Source organism: Nerophis lumbriciformis, linkage group LG33 (assembly GCF_033978685.3).
Source record: "Nerophis lumbriciformis linkage group LG33, RoL_Nlum_v2.1, whole genome shotgun sequence".
NCBI classification, from domain to species: domain Eukaryota; kingdom Metazoa; phylum Chordata; class Actinopteri; order Syngnathiformes; family Syngnathidae; genus Nerophis; species Nerophis lumbriciformis.
In genome coordinates this window covers 4,825,001-4,842,107 of record NC_084580.2, presented here as the reverse complement: position 1 = coordinate 4,842,107, position 17,107 = coordinate 4,825,001, and the positions used below count along the sequence as shown (strand labels likewise).

General features: G+C 40.1%; 1 protein-coding gene across 7 annotated transcripts in view; it reads right to left on the bottom strand.

Annotated features, from left to right (window-relative positions):
- The window catches only part of LOC133575959 (rho guanine nucleotide exchange factor 28-like), an 88,156-nt gene that overhangs the window by 41,508 nt on the left and 29,541 nt on the right, over positions 1–17,107 (bottom strand). For 6 of the 7 annotated variants that reach the window (XR_009811540.1, XM_061928911.1, XM_061928912.1 and 3 more), the window contains 4 exons: positions 17,071–17,107; positions 16,698–16,744; positions 12,077–12,149; positions 1,139–1,260 (listed from right to left, as the gene is read on the bottom strand). The exon at positions 17,071–17,107 is cut by the window's right edge and continues 39 nt beyond it. Coding sequence is in view for 6 of the 7 variants with exons in the window: in XM_061928911.1 (XP_061784895.1) it covers positions 1,139–1,260; positions 12,077–12,149; positions 16,698–16,744; positions 17,071–17,107 (279 nt within the window). In the remaining variant the exon portion in view is untranslated. The remainder of the gene's footprint in view (positions 1–1,138; positions 1,261–12,076; positions 12,150–16,697; positions 16,745–17,070) is intronic. The other variant, XM_061928914.1, reaches the window with a different exon arrangement.

The window sequence follows — 17,107 nt, the reverse complement described above, 5'->3', positions numbered from 1 at the left end:
AATATTCAATAACATGGCAAATTCTTGCATCCAGCACACCTTACAATAGTGGTAATAAAAGATGCAACCTATGCTTGAAAGAGAAACTGTTTATTATTTACCGTCCAGACCTGTCATCCCTCAACAAGCGCAGCGAAATTGTAACAGCATGCCGCCACAGACGGAAACACCTCCTAGGTAACACATGAGCCAATCACCACGCCCCTACGCCAGCCTGTACCCACCCACTCTGTGCCCTATATAAACCATGGTATGTGAATGCTCCCATTAAAATCTCCTGATGATTGAGGGTACCCCCCCTCATGAAACAGGCCTGTAGAGATGAAATAGTCTTGTGAAATTTTTTCCCACACATACATATATATATATATATATATATATATATATGTAAGACATGCACCTGGGGATAAGTTGATTGGCAACACTAAATTGGCCCTAGTGTGTGGATGTGAGTGTGAATGTTGTCTGTCTATCTGTATACGTAGCGAAACAGTTTTATTTATTTATTCTTTTTTTTTTTCCTATACAAAGTTGTCCTCTGTGAAGTGGTAGGCGTATATATGGGACAAACTCATCTAGCTAGGAGCGGGTCAAGGCCGCATCATGTCCATTAGAAACAGGACTGCAACGATTAATCGAATAATTTGATTATAAAAAAGCTTTGATTTATAATCTGTTCAATTGATTAATCGTTTAATGAGTGTAACGGGGAAAAAAGAAAATTGTGACCGTTTGAAATGCTCGCTGCAGCTTTAATTAGAAAATAATGTTTTCAATTATGACGTCATAAGAACACCTCTTCTCTCAGTGTAGCAAAAAAGTGAGTAGGGATGATAGATTTTATTCAAGTTCAGTGTTGCTAAAAAGGCTGGAGCGACACTCATTACTGTTGATATATAATTTAAAAGTTTATTTTGCACAATAGGGTACATTTAATAGTTTGGCCTTGGGGGAGGTTTGTGCTCAATCACTGGCTGTAGAACACCCATTACCACAATCTTCCACAAAGATTTGTTGAAATATGTATTTTTCCCTCCATAATCCGATCTCACTAACACACAGATACATCGTCTCCCCTCTTGCATCCCAAAGGAAAAGAAAGACTTAAATTTCAATACATTTTTGCCCCCCTACTTACCTGGTCTACTAGCATGGCGTTGGCATAACCTCTATCTTTGCCGTGAATCATCGCTGACAGCCTGGCAGCAGCAGCCAGAGTCGGGGATGAGGCCTGGCTTTCTCCAATCGACTGGCTCTTTTCTGTGGGGTAGGGAAAATGTTCAATATTATTACCGGTATTTGGTTGCTACAGCAACGCAGAATAACCCCTCACAAATACAGGAAGTGACCTGGCCAGCTCTGTGCGTCAAGACTCTATATGAGTGTGTGTGTTTTTCTCAAGAACTCTTTGCACACAAACGTGAATGGGTGTGTCCAACGTTGTGCATGGGCATCTGTAGGCTTGTTTCTCCCCCCTCCCGACTTGCCTGCAATGTGGCAGTAAAGCGAGAAGATAACTTTCAGTGTGCACACAGTAGCATTGAGGGGAACCTTACACAGTAGAGCCACTGTGAGTAAAAGTCTGGTTTAGCGATGCAAAAACATGCTGCTCTTAAAACACACAGAGCTCACTCTGCTGTGTTTCTCTATACAAAACAAAGTGTCTATATAATACTGTTTCATGGGAGTATTAAGTTTTAGTTCATCCTTGTATTTCATTCACTCTTGGAAAAATACTGATGTACTATAATGCAGCAATACTATGGTCAACAGTTGAGCATGTATCTCAATATTGACTGTTGCTGTCAGGACAAGCAGCTTTTTTGAACTAATATTACTATTCAAGTTAACTGCATTACTTATTGGAAAAGCTGGTCACTAGCAATGTGTCCAGTGAATGCAAAGTGTAGTGAGGAGCAGGGATTTCACATTCAATGAGGCATTCACTAGAAAAAAAACGAATTCTAGCCAGTAGAGAGATAACTGTATTGTAAATATCAAATACTATCAAAATCCTCACAATAATACCGTGACGTGTGATGGTATTGGCCAGTCTAGTTTTTTTTTCTAGCACTTTTGAATTGGCCAGTCTCAAAAGTAAACTAAATCTCCCAAAATTCTGTGTAGCGTGTGTGTGAGAAGTCGCAACGGGGAGAGAAAGGATTGTTTTTTCTGACATTTTAGACAGAAAAAAACAAACCCTGGCGAAAACGAACTTCTTTGGTCTGCGTACTGCAACACAAAAAGACGGTCAAAAGTTTTGATGTTTTGACCCACATTTTTTACAACTCATGACTTAAATGGATTTGTTACTCATGTTATAAGTAGGAAATGCGCTGGGAAGCGGCGCGGACAAAAAAAAAGTTTGGTGACACTGCACTGCAGGGAACACAAGTGATATGAGAAGCTACAAGATAAAACATCAACCAAAAACTATATTGGACGCCAGCGAGGCCAAACATTAATTTGTGAGGTATTTACATTAATAAACGTTAAATTGTCAGTTACCTTTTCTGAGAATCAGCCTTTTCCAAAGTGATATAAAAAGATGTCCACTACAGAGGGCACTGTTTCTCTAGTGTGAACATTATTGTTTTATACCTGTTACACTGGATGTTTTTATTGTCAATTATATATATACAGTATATATATATATATATATATATATATATATATATATATATATATATATATATATATATATATATATACACACATACTGTATATACATGCATACATACATATTCTTGTTTGTAGTAATAAATAAGGTTAGAACATTTAGGCATTATGTTTGTTTTAAATTACGGTGAGTGTGTTTATCCTAAACATTCTTGCCACTTCATTTTACACACTATGGCCTTTTTAAGTATTTTCTTTTGGGAGGGGAGGGACACATACAACAAAAATAATATTGTACCGTGTCCTTAGTACCATGATCATATTGTACCGTGAGATTTTGATACCGTTACATATCTACTAACAACATTATTCAGCAGGGCAGCACAGCGCTCATCACGCTAACCGGTAGCGACAACCTCCTTAACTTAGACATTGTCATTGTCACATGCCATTCAGTATTGCACAAACACTCAGATATTCAAATTCCTTAAACAGCAAAAACCGGATAGTTTGTGCTTCCAAAGTGCTAGCACAGCACACTAAAAGGAAAGAAGTCAAACTTCATAGAATAAATCAGACCAGCATAATAGCTGTTTCCTGTCGGCTGCGCGTCCAATAAATCTAACAACCCACAAGGACTCAAGCTGACATTAATGAGAGAACCAGATGATTCTTGCATGATCCCTTCCATGTCAAAAGTCGAGGTAGAGACCTAAGTCACACATCTGTACGATATACAGAGACTACACTACCCTGATCAGAACTTCCAAACCACTGCAGTAACTCTGGGACCACACCATATGTTTCAAACCCAAACAGACTCTAAATAATTGCAGCGGAAATTAGCATAGAATGTCAAACTTTTGTTTACGATTTACAAGTACCGTAAGTACTACATAAAGACCTGAATCCAAACACATATCTGCTTTCCCTTGTACAAGTTCGAATCAAAATCCCGGGAGCAGCAGACTTTGAACAAGGGTCAAGCACTGTTTGAAAGTGAGTAACATATAAACCCACTTCAGAAACCTGACAGAGGAGTCTAATATGTCAAATTCAGGGACAGGTTTAAAGCCACAGCTGGCTGCTACAGACAGGATCATTCTGACACCTCTGACCCGTAAAACACCGCCTCAGCCATCATTACTGTCAGCCACTGGGATCTGTGTTTAACATTAGTTATATGAGGAATAACAGAGAAGCGGGGAGTTCACGTTACCGAACACTATTGAGCGATGTTTGCAGGTTGCCATTTCAAAGTGAGTTGTAAGAAATACAGATCAGCGTGTCAGCCAATTTGCATAGGATTGTTCTCAAAAAGATGTATGTGTAGAGATGTGATATTACAGCCTGTCCCTGAGTAAGCACTGGCCCTCTACAATAGCAGCGCGCAGAGAGCTAAGAGTGTCGGGGGCTCTTGCAAAAAACAAGACAAAGATAGCAGTCAGTGGCAGGTTTCCAGACCAGTGCAGTTAAAAGTAGCGAGTGACCTCTCAACCCATGCACACTCCTGGGAGGGAGACATCGAAAAGGTAGGCCAGGATGGAAAAGAGTGAGGCAGGTCTGTGACAAGGGTCGTTTCTCAAGGTTTGCTCTCTTCAAATGGCAAAAGTTAAACATAAACAGTCATACCTGTCCAGTTATTGTGAGCAGAAAAAACATGACTCATCTTTGCTTGGTTCTGATTTCCATTGTATGATGTCATTTTTTAAGCATCTGACAAAAACACTGGGGAGTAAAATAATAAACCCAGTCTAAAAATGGAGAGAAATAATCAAAGCAAAGGGAGTTATTACCCTACGGTAATCATTTGACTCCAGGGTTTATAAAGAGCTATTCAAACAGTACAAATAAATGTCCACCAAAATCCACAAACCCGCCGTGAGTTACGACACCTGCAGTCGGTCCAAGCATTACATTGCATGTTACTGTTATATTTACATTTCAGCTGACCCAAGCTAACCTTATGTAAGGAGCTATTAGACTTTATATTTTAGAAATAAACATGTAGGCTTTCACACCTGAAAACTGCTACCATACAAAGTTAATACAATATTTGTGAAAAAGTTCATCGCTAGCATGTAAACAGTGTCAGTCTTCTAATATTTATTTATTTCCCCGATAACAGGGGTATCGAAAGTGTGGCGGAGTGAGGCTCCCCTCAGAGAACATAATACTGTTGAGATTGTCTTTGTACCAGATTGTGTTGTTCAGCAATGAAAATAATAGTTTATTGATTTAGTCTTTGACATGTAACACGTTTAAAAATATCTGTTTTCTTTATTTTTCTACATTGCTGCACCTCCCCTGAAAGTCTTTTCAAATATATTATGACATAAAAATGTTTTAATATCTATTTATGTCTCTAAAAGTTTATAATTATGTTGTGGTTAGGTCCAGTAATGTTTTCTGGTCAATCAACTATTAATTAACTGGGCTTCCTAGCAGTGTGTACATTTACAATGTACGTTTGTAATGTCATTATTGTAGTATGATTCAAAGTCAGTTGATTAAACATGCACAATAATATTTTGTATTTAAAGGAGCCTTAAATTCCAGAAATGGTACTGCAATCACGGTCAAAATTCTGTAGTCCCGCCCCCTCTCCCTGAATGAGGTTGCCAGATACGCAGCCGAATCCAGCTCGATCGACTGGGCTACTCCAAGGATCTTCAAACTTCCACTGCCTCTTACAAGGGGTTGAGGTGCTGGGACCATAATAGCTGAATAGACAAGCGTTTAACCAACACATTTTACACAGAAATTAGGATATTTTCAAGAAGAAGTATGTCATGCCTGCGTACAATATCACAACAGATGTCAATCATATGGTTATTGTCCGTACTATCAGAAAACAAAGACTAAAACAAACTACAACCAACGCGAGCAATACTGAAAATAAGTAGAGCATGCTTGGCAGCCTAATGTACGCCCAAAACTAAAGAGGAGACATTTACCAAGGTATGCCTATAAGCAACTGATTCAAACGTTTCAGATTGCCTTACAACTTGGTACATATAGTCCACAATATGCAAACGCGAATGTGGAATTCTTTTATCATGTCCTAATGTTGGAACCCATTTCCTCAGCTTATCAGCATATTGAGAACGAGATAGGCACTGACACTACCCATATCCACATAGGTTTTATTTGTCGAATATATATTTTGCCCTGTCAGTTCGATGACACATCGACATACAAGCTAACCGGCATATATTTTACCTGTTAGCCTGCATGTCGATCTGTTATTGACTGGGCTAGCATGCTTTGTTAGACAAGATCATAGATTGTATTGGACAATATAGTTTACATACAAAATGCCCATTTCCATTTATTAGAAGTAATAAGAAAACGTAAATGCCTTGCTTGCCTATCAAGGAGGAAATTAGCAAGTTTGGCGTCAGATGAAAAAAATCTTCTCCGCCTTCAACCGTCTCCATCTTTCTTTTCTTTTCTTTTTTTTTCTTTTTTTTTGTGTTCTGTCCAGCTTCTCAGGCAAATCATATAGTTGATCTTTCATCTTTCAAAGGCTCCCCAATTCAAATCCTCGTTTTGTCATGAATAAGTTGAGAATCGTAACGACGCCTTTTGGATTTACTAAGGTCTGACATGTTTAGTAACTTTACCAGCGGCAGTAGCTAGACGAAGATGGCAGTGCGTAACTGGCAAGCTGGATGTAAAGTAAATGATTGTCACTCACACACTAGGTGTGGCGAAATTATTCTCTGCATTTGACCCATCACCCTTGATCACCTCCCTGGGAGGTGAGGGGAGCATTGGGCAGCAGCGGTGGCCGCGCCCGGGAATAATTTTTGGTAATTTAACCCCCAATTCCAACCCTTGATGCTGAGTGCCAAGCAGGGAGGTAATGGGTCCCATTTTTATAGTCTTTGGTATGACTCGGCCGGGGTTTGAACTCACAACCTACCGATCTCAGGGTGGACACTCTAACCACTAGGCCACTGAGTAGTGACACACTCACTGACTTTCTAATTGGTCAAACGGTAGAGGGCGGGACATCAAAATGAAAACAATAACAAGATTTCGGGGCTGTAAATCTAATTTTGAAATGAGCATATCACGGCTGAACTTCTGTTATCAGTTATAGAGGTATTCGAAAAGAACATGGTTTATTAATGCCTTTTGACATATCAGAGCCATTTAATGATAACTTGACATGAAATTATTACATATGACTCCTTTAAGAAATTATTAAAATTAAATTACTGATTATGCCAGATGTATGGATTTCTCATCTCAAAGATTCTTTTCACAGCTGATTATATTCACTGTCTAAACGTTGGACACTGTGCTAAATATTATATAAACGAGGTCCACTTAAAATTCAAGCAAGCCCATGGCTTTATATGGTAGGTTTCATGGTAGAGATCATCTTGGTCTTTGGCCTAGTAATACAGGCAAGCGGCGCCAATCAAATTTGCCAGTGTCAATCTCAATTAAGAGGCAATAACTGGGATTATGTTGCTGAGGTTTATGGTCAAATATGAGGGAAAGAGTGTTGGAAGAATGCCATGACACAGAGATAGATAGCAGTAACTTGAGCTTTTGCCGTTTCCGTCTACGCTTTTTCTCTCTTCTTAAGAAAACACACAAGCACGTGTTTGATAAGTTTATGATATCCCAGTGAAACAACCAACCTGTGCCAGCTTGGCCAACTTTATTTGGTATCGGCATATATACGAAATAGATACTAGGTGCATATCAAATTTGTCCCAGGCTCATGGTAGTCACATGAACCTGCATAACTTTTTGGGTTGGAGGGTCATTCAAGCAAACAACAATGTGTCCGGAAAATGTTAAAAGTCCCAAAGCACTCAATCAGCCTAGTGAGGACATCTGACATTCCGCGCAACATACTGTCAGATATCAGGTTACATCACTGGCAAACAAGCAATTATTTCGCTGTGGGTAACAAGTATTTGTGATGGCAACAGTTTGAATCCTACTTAATGGGTTCAAATGATTAACGTCTTCTTCATTTGCAGCAGTTGAACTGTGAAACTTTATAAACAAGTCATTAAGAAACATTATAAATACTACACCTGCGTAAACATTTGATATGGAAAATAGTCAATTTTTAATAACAATGCATGTGACATTACATGTCAACGATGATCAGTTATCACATTTCTGCGGTACAACACTTGGTTACCTTTTTTGCAAGAATTCTTACGCCTCCGCATCCTTGGAAAAGAGGGCCATGAGTAGTTAAAAGGAGAGTCTGAATCTGAATCCATGATGTGCTCTCCTCCAAACAATTCAATATGTGTAATAAGAAGTTAGTTTACATCCATTTCCACCAAGAATCGTTCCTTTTTGCAGAGCCCCACTGTAGACACTCTGACACTTTAGGAGAGAGCCAGCATGTTCCCCCTGTCTCCCCTAGTGACCCCTCCCCCTAAATCCCTCCCCTTCCCTTTTCCAAACTGTCCAACAGAGACAGAGTCAACTCCTGTCCTCTCTCTCTCAGCAATTTCTTTCAGACTTTCCTAAATCTTATCCAAGTTTGGATCCCTCTGCCTATTCACTCGTGTGCCACACACAGTTTGGATGGAGCAGGGAAATAAGAGGCTATCCTGGCAGACGCAGGCAAAGGAGGCCATTTACTCGCCAGAAAGAGTGACTGAAGGAGGGAGAGAGAAAATCAAACACAGGAGTGACTTCAGAACCTTCAGAGAAGACAAACAAGAGCGCAGACAGCCTTGTGGAGGTGACTCTCAGACACTGGAGAAATTATTAACCCTGTGCGTTCATGATTGTCTCAAAGATACGCTAGGTTGTAACGCTGTACACAGACTTGAAAGTCATTCACTCCAGTCTAAATGTTGCCTTCCAAGTCGCTTTCAATCACTTAATAGTGTTGTGCATGTTATGACATGCACAACATGTGGACAGCAAGGGACGGCGCATTTTGCTTGGTCAGCAGACTCACCATGGAGACAACGTTGAGAGCAGTGGCTGTTTTCTTCTTCACTCTTAATGTCATTTCCACCCCCTTCTACTCCACTTCAGGGCCCCGTTTACAGCATCAGGGGTACACAGACGGCAACAGGGAGATAATGGCATAATGACATGTAGAGAAAGCATGTAAATGCTGGATTGTGATAGAAAAATCATATGAGATATTTGAGGGCAGAATGCACCCCAGTAACGCAGTGTGAACGTGTGAGAGTGTTTGTCCGGGTGCATGGGGGTAAGGGAGTGGGGTGGAGTGGAGCTTTGGCACTGTACTGTAGGCGCAGATTAATGCTGGCTTTGTGTGAAGTTTAATCTTTTTTTTCCGCCCTACAATTTGATTCCTCAGCCAGGGTCAGTGACTCTTGTTAGCATTGCTGGCAGTACAGTCATCATCTGTTGCCAACCTATCCGTATCATAAAGTCTCTGTTTCTGTTCTACTGACACACCATTCTCACACCTCTCCACTCCCTTCTCTCCGGGGAGCTCGATAAACTGCTGGAAACAACTTTTGGAAAGGCCTTGGCAACCCCCATGCAGCCACAATCAGCCTCTGTTTCACATCCAATACCCTGTGCCCCCATCAGAGCACTCTAACCCTGCATTCTCCCTCCCAAACACACATGTACAACCATGACTCCTCTCTTTAGTTATATTGAGCAGAGCCTTTAAGAAGTCTTATTTGCAAGTTCAAATTAAAATGTGAACCAAGTGAGATGGGAATTTGATGGAATCAAAGACTTGCACCTGGGGATAGGTTAAGTGGCAACACTAAATTGGCCCCAGTGTTTAAGAATGAGTGTGTTGGTTGTCTGTCTATCTGTGTTGGCCCTGAGTAAATAATCAGTGTTTGTGTGTGTATGCGCCTCCGTGTGTCTGTGTCTGTTTTGGGTTGGGTATTTGAATTTTGGGGGCATCGGAAGGGCACAGGTGGGAGTGTGAGGAGCCAAGGAAAACAAGAGAATGTGTTTTTAATCTGTTTGTAATCAATGTTCTGGCATTTACAATCTTCAATCTGGAAGCTGTGTGTTTGATATGTTAAACCATTTAAAAATGGGTCAGCGTGGCTTGGATAGTAGAGCGGCCGTGGCAGCAACTTGAGGGTTCCACTGAGGGATGATGCTCGAACCCGGTTTTCCCGGTTGTTCGATAAGAAAACAACAGAGTCCTCGGACTCAAATCCCTTTTTGAGAACCGGTACCCGTTATCGAGACCACTGTAGTAAAGAAAAAGAGTTGGTTCTTTATTCGAATCCCTGAGAACGAATCCCGTCCCAACAAGAAATGCCCCGTGAGACATCACAAGAAATTACGTCACGTAGCTCAGTCATTTGTCACGGTGGGGTGCGGTGTGCTGCGGTTCGTTCTCGGGACGTAAAACTGACAGCTCCGAACGAAAGTGTGCAGGTAGGAGATAATTTATTTCTCATAAATCATACACATTACAACAGACAGGAACGAAACAAAAGGAAAGCGTGCCGTTCGCACGAGAAGCTAAAGCAAAAACTTACTTAGCACAGGAATACTAGAAGCTAAGGTAACTTAGCACAGGAATCATGCGCTCGAAAACCAGAATGCCAACGTAACTGTTGCAAATGCAAACAATGAAGTCACAATGAGTGACCGGAAAAGGCAGGCTTAAATAGAGTCTCTGATGAGTACAAGGCAGGTGAAAATCATAAGTAACCATGGTGACTAAAACAAACCCCCGAAGTGCACAAAACAACTAAGGAAGTCCAAAACTAACAGAACATAACTAAACAAAACATGATCCGACAAATATATACATCATTTACTGACCTTTTTATAATAAAATATCTGTGAATTAGTATATACAACAGTTTTGTAATATGTAATTAATTAATTCAGTCATTATTAATATACTGAGATGAAGAATATCTTATTTTCAATAAGGTTGAAAGTATTTCTCATAATTTTTCTTCTTTGTACTTTGTAAGCACTATTCATTTGAACAACCTCTTAAACTGGATTATATCAGTACAATGTTTAACTTCTTTACTTAATCCATTCCATCATTTAATTCCACATCATTTTAGCTGTTTGCAATTTTAACAAATCATTGAACTTTAATATTTTTGACTCAATAAATAAAGTGTTTGTATGTTCTCTATATCCAACATTATGTATCAGTCTAATTGATCTTTTTTGTAACACGGTTAACGAATGTAGCACACATTTGTAGTTATTTCCCTACATTTCTGCACAATAACTCAGATATGGTAATACTATAGTAGCGAGCAGTAGAGAATGTGAAGTGATTTGTTAAACCAAATATTGTGTGTTTTTTTCCACATACAACAACCTATCTAGACTCGATAAGAGAATCGATAAGGAATCGGTTCGATAAGAGGATTCGATAATAGGCTCGAACTTGATAATTTCTTATCAAACATCATCCCAAGTTCCACTGCAAACCAGCATATTTCGCTTGTCCAGGTCTAAACTGGCTGTCAAATTTTACCAACTTCTCAGTTTATGTCCACATCATTTTTACAATGAAGGTGAGAGGCATGATTTATATATAATCTAGAACATTGGTTCTCAAACTTTTTTCACCAAGTACCACCATGATGACCAACAATAAAATACAGTAGCGTAGTAGGTCTAAATGTTCATTAAAATGATGCAGAGGTTTTATTTAACAAGTATATTTAATATTTGTGGCCTCTGTAACATTACACAGTTTGAACGGTAACACTGTGCATATTATTGAGGTGATTCTTTGGCGTACTACGAGATGGAGCCCGTGTTTGAGAATCACTGATATAAAACAAACTTTCCCCAGATGCACACAGATGCATGGAGCAAAATGGCAAAATCATAAAGTATTGAAAACAACACCAGACACAGGAAGTTAAGATTACAGATGTCCATTGCCAAGCGTTGTAAAAGCCCAAAGCCTCAGCTTGCATTCGCAGAATTCTTACACTCAGCCATCATTCTACGCTCCAGCAAATCAAACCAATCATTAACCCACACTATGTTCCCACTCTCAAAGCCCTCTGTCTAACAGGAGATCCAAACAAAGACACCTTTAAGACTTCAGCCACATTGTGGGGTTCTTTTCTGATCCAGAACATGCTGGCAGGCCTAAGATGAATCAGGAGCGCTCTATGTACACCATTTTTAAAAATATCTCTCCCATGTGTCCTTGCTGTTCTGAGCAGAGTGACAAGCCTCCAAAAACTCTAAAGGAGGAGGAGGGAGGCAAGACAGGGGATGAAATGTGACTCGTCAACTCATGGGAAAGGCAGATACTGATGGGCTCATTAAATAACTGAACGTTACTTGGGACACCTAAAACAACTATGACCACATTCAAAATATCCACAGCGAGAGGGAGGGCCACAAGCTTAAATATGAATGTATGGAGTATTCCCAAAAAAGATTCATTCTGTAAGGCAACCTTGTTTGTTTAAACATTCAAACACATTTAATGTAGTAAAAGTGGGCTTCTCACCGCAGTCAGACTGTAACAGCTCGCCCTCTTGGTCTTCCTGATTCAGGCAAAACATTAGCGGTTCTTCGTAGTCCTGCTCAGAGAAAAAGTGTTTAGCCAGCAGCACGCACATTTCCACAGTGAGACTTTTCCATCAGGTTACAAGTATTCCACTTTTTAAAAAAAAACAAGTCTGGCTAAGAACAAAAACACAAGTGTTTGGCAGAGGCTTGTGTGTGCGACAGAAAGAGAGATCAATTAGGTAACCATCTGTAGCGCATACAACAGGGCCCATAGAAACATGAAACACGCTCATAAAGTAAGCCATGCAGGCAAACTTTGCCAGGTGGAGCCACCATCACCTGAACAATGACACAAAACAATGGGGCGCATTGAGGGGCAGTGAGGCGGTGGCACTTTACACTAGCTAATGCAGATGTTCATGCAAGTTCAACAGAGGTATGAGATTTCTGAAATAAATACAGTGGACCTTTCAAAATTGCAGAACTCAAAAATAAAATCCTCCAAAGTCAAATAAAACAAAACATGTTCAATCCTGTGAGAATCAACCGCAAGTGGCAAATTTTGCTTTTTCTTTGCTTTTTTGTGAGGCCACAGGGTGTAATAATAATCACTAGGGATGGGCCAATGACGCCTCAGTGAGTGTGTGACACATTCTCCTGCTGTATTGGCTTCTGCAACAAGTCAACTCTAAAACTTTTTAAGACCATAATAAATACAATTTAAGAGGCATTTCACTCATATCCATACTGACAAAAAAAGCATACATTTCACTACTGACAAAAAAGCATAAAGACATTAAGGAAAATCGGTTATTTCCTTTGTATTCTTTAATGTTGCCCTCTTGTTTTATATGTTTTTGCCATGTTCTTTTTAGACTTTTGAGCCTGCACTGCAACTACATTGTTTTGACGTGCGCCTGATAAAGTGGCAGCAGATCACAGTAGCTCCTGATATTTTCATCATTATATGTATCATTTCTATCATTTCATCATACATTCGAGCTACTGCGTGTCAAAGAATCCCTTGTGGATCAATAAAGTTTGTCTAAGTCTAAAATTTCTTTAGAACTTTGAAATAAATGTAGGCAAATGTGACAGCCATTTTTCTGATTCTTCATGGAATTCCAATGTGTTCATGATCAATGTTCCAAAGTTTTTATGCAGAAGGAAGCAGTGTGCTTTGTATCGATTGTTTTCACATTACACCACCAACCAGAAATGGTAGAGGAAAGCGCAACAATATATCATCTGTGAGAGCGACTGTTAGCACTTCTGCTAAATGGTTAACTTGTGCAGTGTTTTTGACTGTCAGACGTCTGAACGCAGACATAACCATTGTCTAAAAGGACAAAAAGTTTGATTTGAATTTGCTTCACTCATTTTGTTTCTGGCATGTATTTCGTGTTGGCTACTGTTGAATGCTTTTGGTGAATTGATTGAAGTGGAATGGAACTTGGTGCACTACTATTATTAAATACACCACAGAGAAATTAGTGTATACTTATACTTACTGTATGTAAAAGTATGATTTGCAAGTAGACCAAGTCTGTACAAGTGTTTTGGCATCATGTGAGGTGGAATCGTCCTGGATTTTCAACTTTTTCATTATCGTTCCATTGACTTTCACGACAATGATAATGAACGCTGCAAATCCATGATGGCTCCACATCCACTGACTCGAGTTGTGACATTACTGAAAAAACTATACGTTTCCACCCACTGGCTTAAATCATGCATTAATTTGTTTGTTCTGGAGCCACAACTTGTTGAACTTGTGTAAGAACACAAATAAATTGGCTTTGCTGTGGGTTTTCGTAATCTTTGCTGCTAACTAAATTCTGCTGTAACATACTGCAGCATGCACACAGCGTAACGTCATCTAAGTCCAGCTAGGATTTATTTAATGCCTTGACAATCCATCCATCCATCCATCTATTTTCTACCGCTTATTCCAATCATTAAAAAAAAAAAAAAAAAAAAAAGAAGAGTACAGGAGAGTCACATGACTAGTTGTGTTTAGTGGCCATGTTGACAGGGGAGTCACATGACTAGTTGGGTTTGGCGGCCATGTTTGCAGGGGAGACACATGACTCGTTGTGTTTGGTGGCCATGTTAACAGGGTAGTCACGTGACTAGTTGTTTGGTGGCCATGTTAGCAGGGCAGTCACGTGACTAGTTGTTCGGTGGCCATGTTGGCAGGGCAGTCACGTGACAATTTGGTTTTGGTGGCCATGTTGGCAGGAGAGTCACATGACTAGTTGTGTTTGGTGGCCATGTTGGCAGGGGAGTCACATGACTACAAACTGTATAATGTACCTGCCATGTTTTTTTTACATCTATAGAGTCAGACATAAGAATGTAAAACATTCCGATTTTCAGTTTTTGGAATGACTTCATTAGCTTTGTGTCGTACTGCAGTCTTTATGGCTCAGAAATTGCCCCTTTCTGGGTGGTGAGAGGGCTGACATCAGATGTGTAAGAGGGACAGTAATGACAGTCAAAGTTGTATCAGATGTGATAGATGACATCAGATGTGTAAGTGGAACAGTCAGAGTTGCTAAGATTTAAAGGTTCATATTAAGATTACATAGAAACTGCACTTGTTGAAGAGTGGTTAGTGATACAAAAACTGCAATTTCTTAAAATTAATGGAAAAAAATAAAATGCAAATGGCCTCATATCACAAACATGTTTTATGAGGAATACCAGGAATATTAAAATCTTACAACTTTTGTTTTAAATATTTAGAAGAATAACAACCCAGTTTATTGCAAAAACACATTAGTTTTAATTGGGGTCATTTTGATCCCACTCATGAAAGAGTGTAGATAATGGTAGGTTGTGCATCCAAGGGTTAAGTCCTTAAAATAAAATTATTAGATTTTTGACTTTTTAAGGCCCCCAGTACCTGACACTGTGTTGCTGTTTCATAAAGGTGCCATCTGATGGATTAAAAAGTCACTCCATTTGACCAGTAGTAATAAAATCAATAGCAAATGTAATATTTTTATCTCCAACAAATAGATATGCAAAATAAGAATATGAAACATACAATCCTGTTTATTTACCAAGTAATAAACAGGAAAACTTGGCGATATAGGATCAAAATTACACCACATTTTGGAATGTTTCCCTTTTCTTAGACCCATTTAAAACGATAATTGTGAGAAATACCAACGTAAAACATGGCACGCCATTCTTCCGACTTCTTTTTGTACGAGCTGTCACTTGAGAGTCAAAAGAAGCGCTTCCTGATTAACTCCTTTAGGTGCTTCACAGTCAAATGTCACAACAGCTGCATCCATCCATCCATCCATCCATCCATCTTCTTCCGCTTATCCGAGGTCGGGTCGCGGGGGCAGCAGCTTAAGCAGGGAAACCCAGACTTCCCTCTCCCCAGCCACTTCGTCCAGCTCCTCCCGGGGGATCCCGAGGCGTTCCCAGGCCAGCCGGGAGAGATAGTCTTCCCAACGTGTCCTGGGTCTTCCCTGTGGCCTCCTACCGGTCGGACGTGCCCGAAACACCTTCCTAGGGAGGCGTTCGGGTGGCATCCTGACCAGATGCCCGAACCACCTCATGTGGCTCCTCTCGATGTGGAGGAGCAGCGGCTTTACTTTGAGCTCCCCCCGAATGACAGAGCTTCTCACCCTATCTCTAAGGGAGAGCCCCGCCACTCGGCGGAGGAAACTCATTTCGGCCGCTTGTACCCGTGATCTAGTCCTTTCGGTCATGACCCAAAGCTCATGACCATAGGTGAGGATGGGAACGTAGATCGACCGGTAAATCGAGAGCTTTGCCTTCCGGCTCAGCTCCTTCTTCACCACAACGGATCGATACAGCGTCCGCATTACTGAAGACGCCGCACCGATCCGCCTGTCGATCTCACGATCCACTCTTCCCCCACTCGTGAACAAGACAACAGCTGTATTACTTTTTAAATTCGATCTCAATTCTGTACACTGCTGCTGGAATGTTAATTTTCCTGAGTGAACTCTCCTGAAGGAATCAATAAAGAACTATCTATCTATCTATCTATCTATCTATCTATCTATCTATCTATCTATCTATCTATCTATCTATCTATCTATCCATCTATCTATCTATTAGTTACAAAGTGACACACACAGAGTTAACGAGGGACACCGTATCACAATCACACCTTGCGTTTCATAATGGAACAATGCTTCGTACTAACTAATAACCGTACAAAATGGAACTGGATTAGGACCGTAAATCAAATATAAATTGTATACACAATAAATTTTATCAAGCAGATGCTGCGTTGAGGCGGTGTGGCTCGGTTGGTAGAGCGGACGTGCCAGCAACTAGGGGGTACAAGGTTGGATTCCCGCTTTCGCCACCCTATTCTCAGTCAATGTGTCCTTTGGCAAGATGCTTTACCCACATGCTCCCAGTGCCACCCACCCTGTTTTAAATGTAGCTTAAGGATGTAGATAGTGGGTTTCACTATGTAAAGCGCTTTGAGTCACTAGAGAAAAAGCGCTATATAAATATAATTCACTTCACACTATGTTAAACAGTACATATGGTGGCAAAAGATTTTGTGTTGTATTTTAGGCTCAATTATTTACTTTACTAAATAGCAATAGCATACTCACTTTATCATCTGCGCTTAAATTTACTCCATTGACAGCAGGAAAACGTCCTAAAACAAGCAGATGGATTAACATTGCAGAGATACAGCAATTGACAGTTAATATCACATTCTCCACCTAACTGGGTGCTTACCCTAAACAAGGACAGATGCTACTACCATACCATGTGATTGCAATTAAAAGCAAGTTTAATTGCAGTCCCCTTTCCTACAATGATCTTATTTTCCACTTGCAGTACTTCCAACTCCCACATGAGGTCGGTGAATTACTACACCAGCAGAGAAAACTAATTCAAGGTTGTCAGTGACCACCAGCTAAGGCTATGTTTCATGTTTTTAAAAGCCGGTGAAATCCTACAAGGCGTGTGATAAAATACCATTTTCTGCAGGATCATCCACCAATTGTTCTTTGCC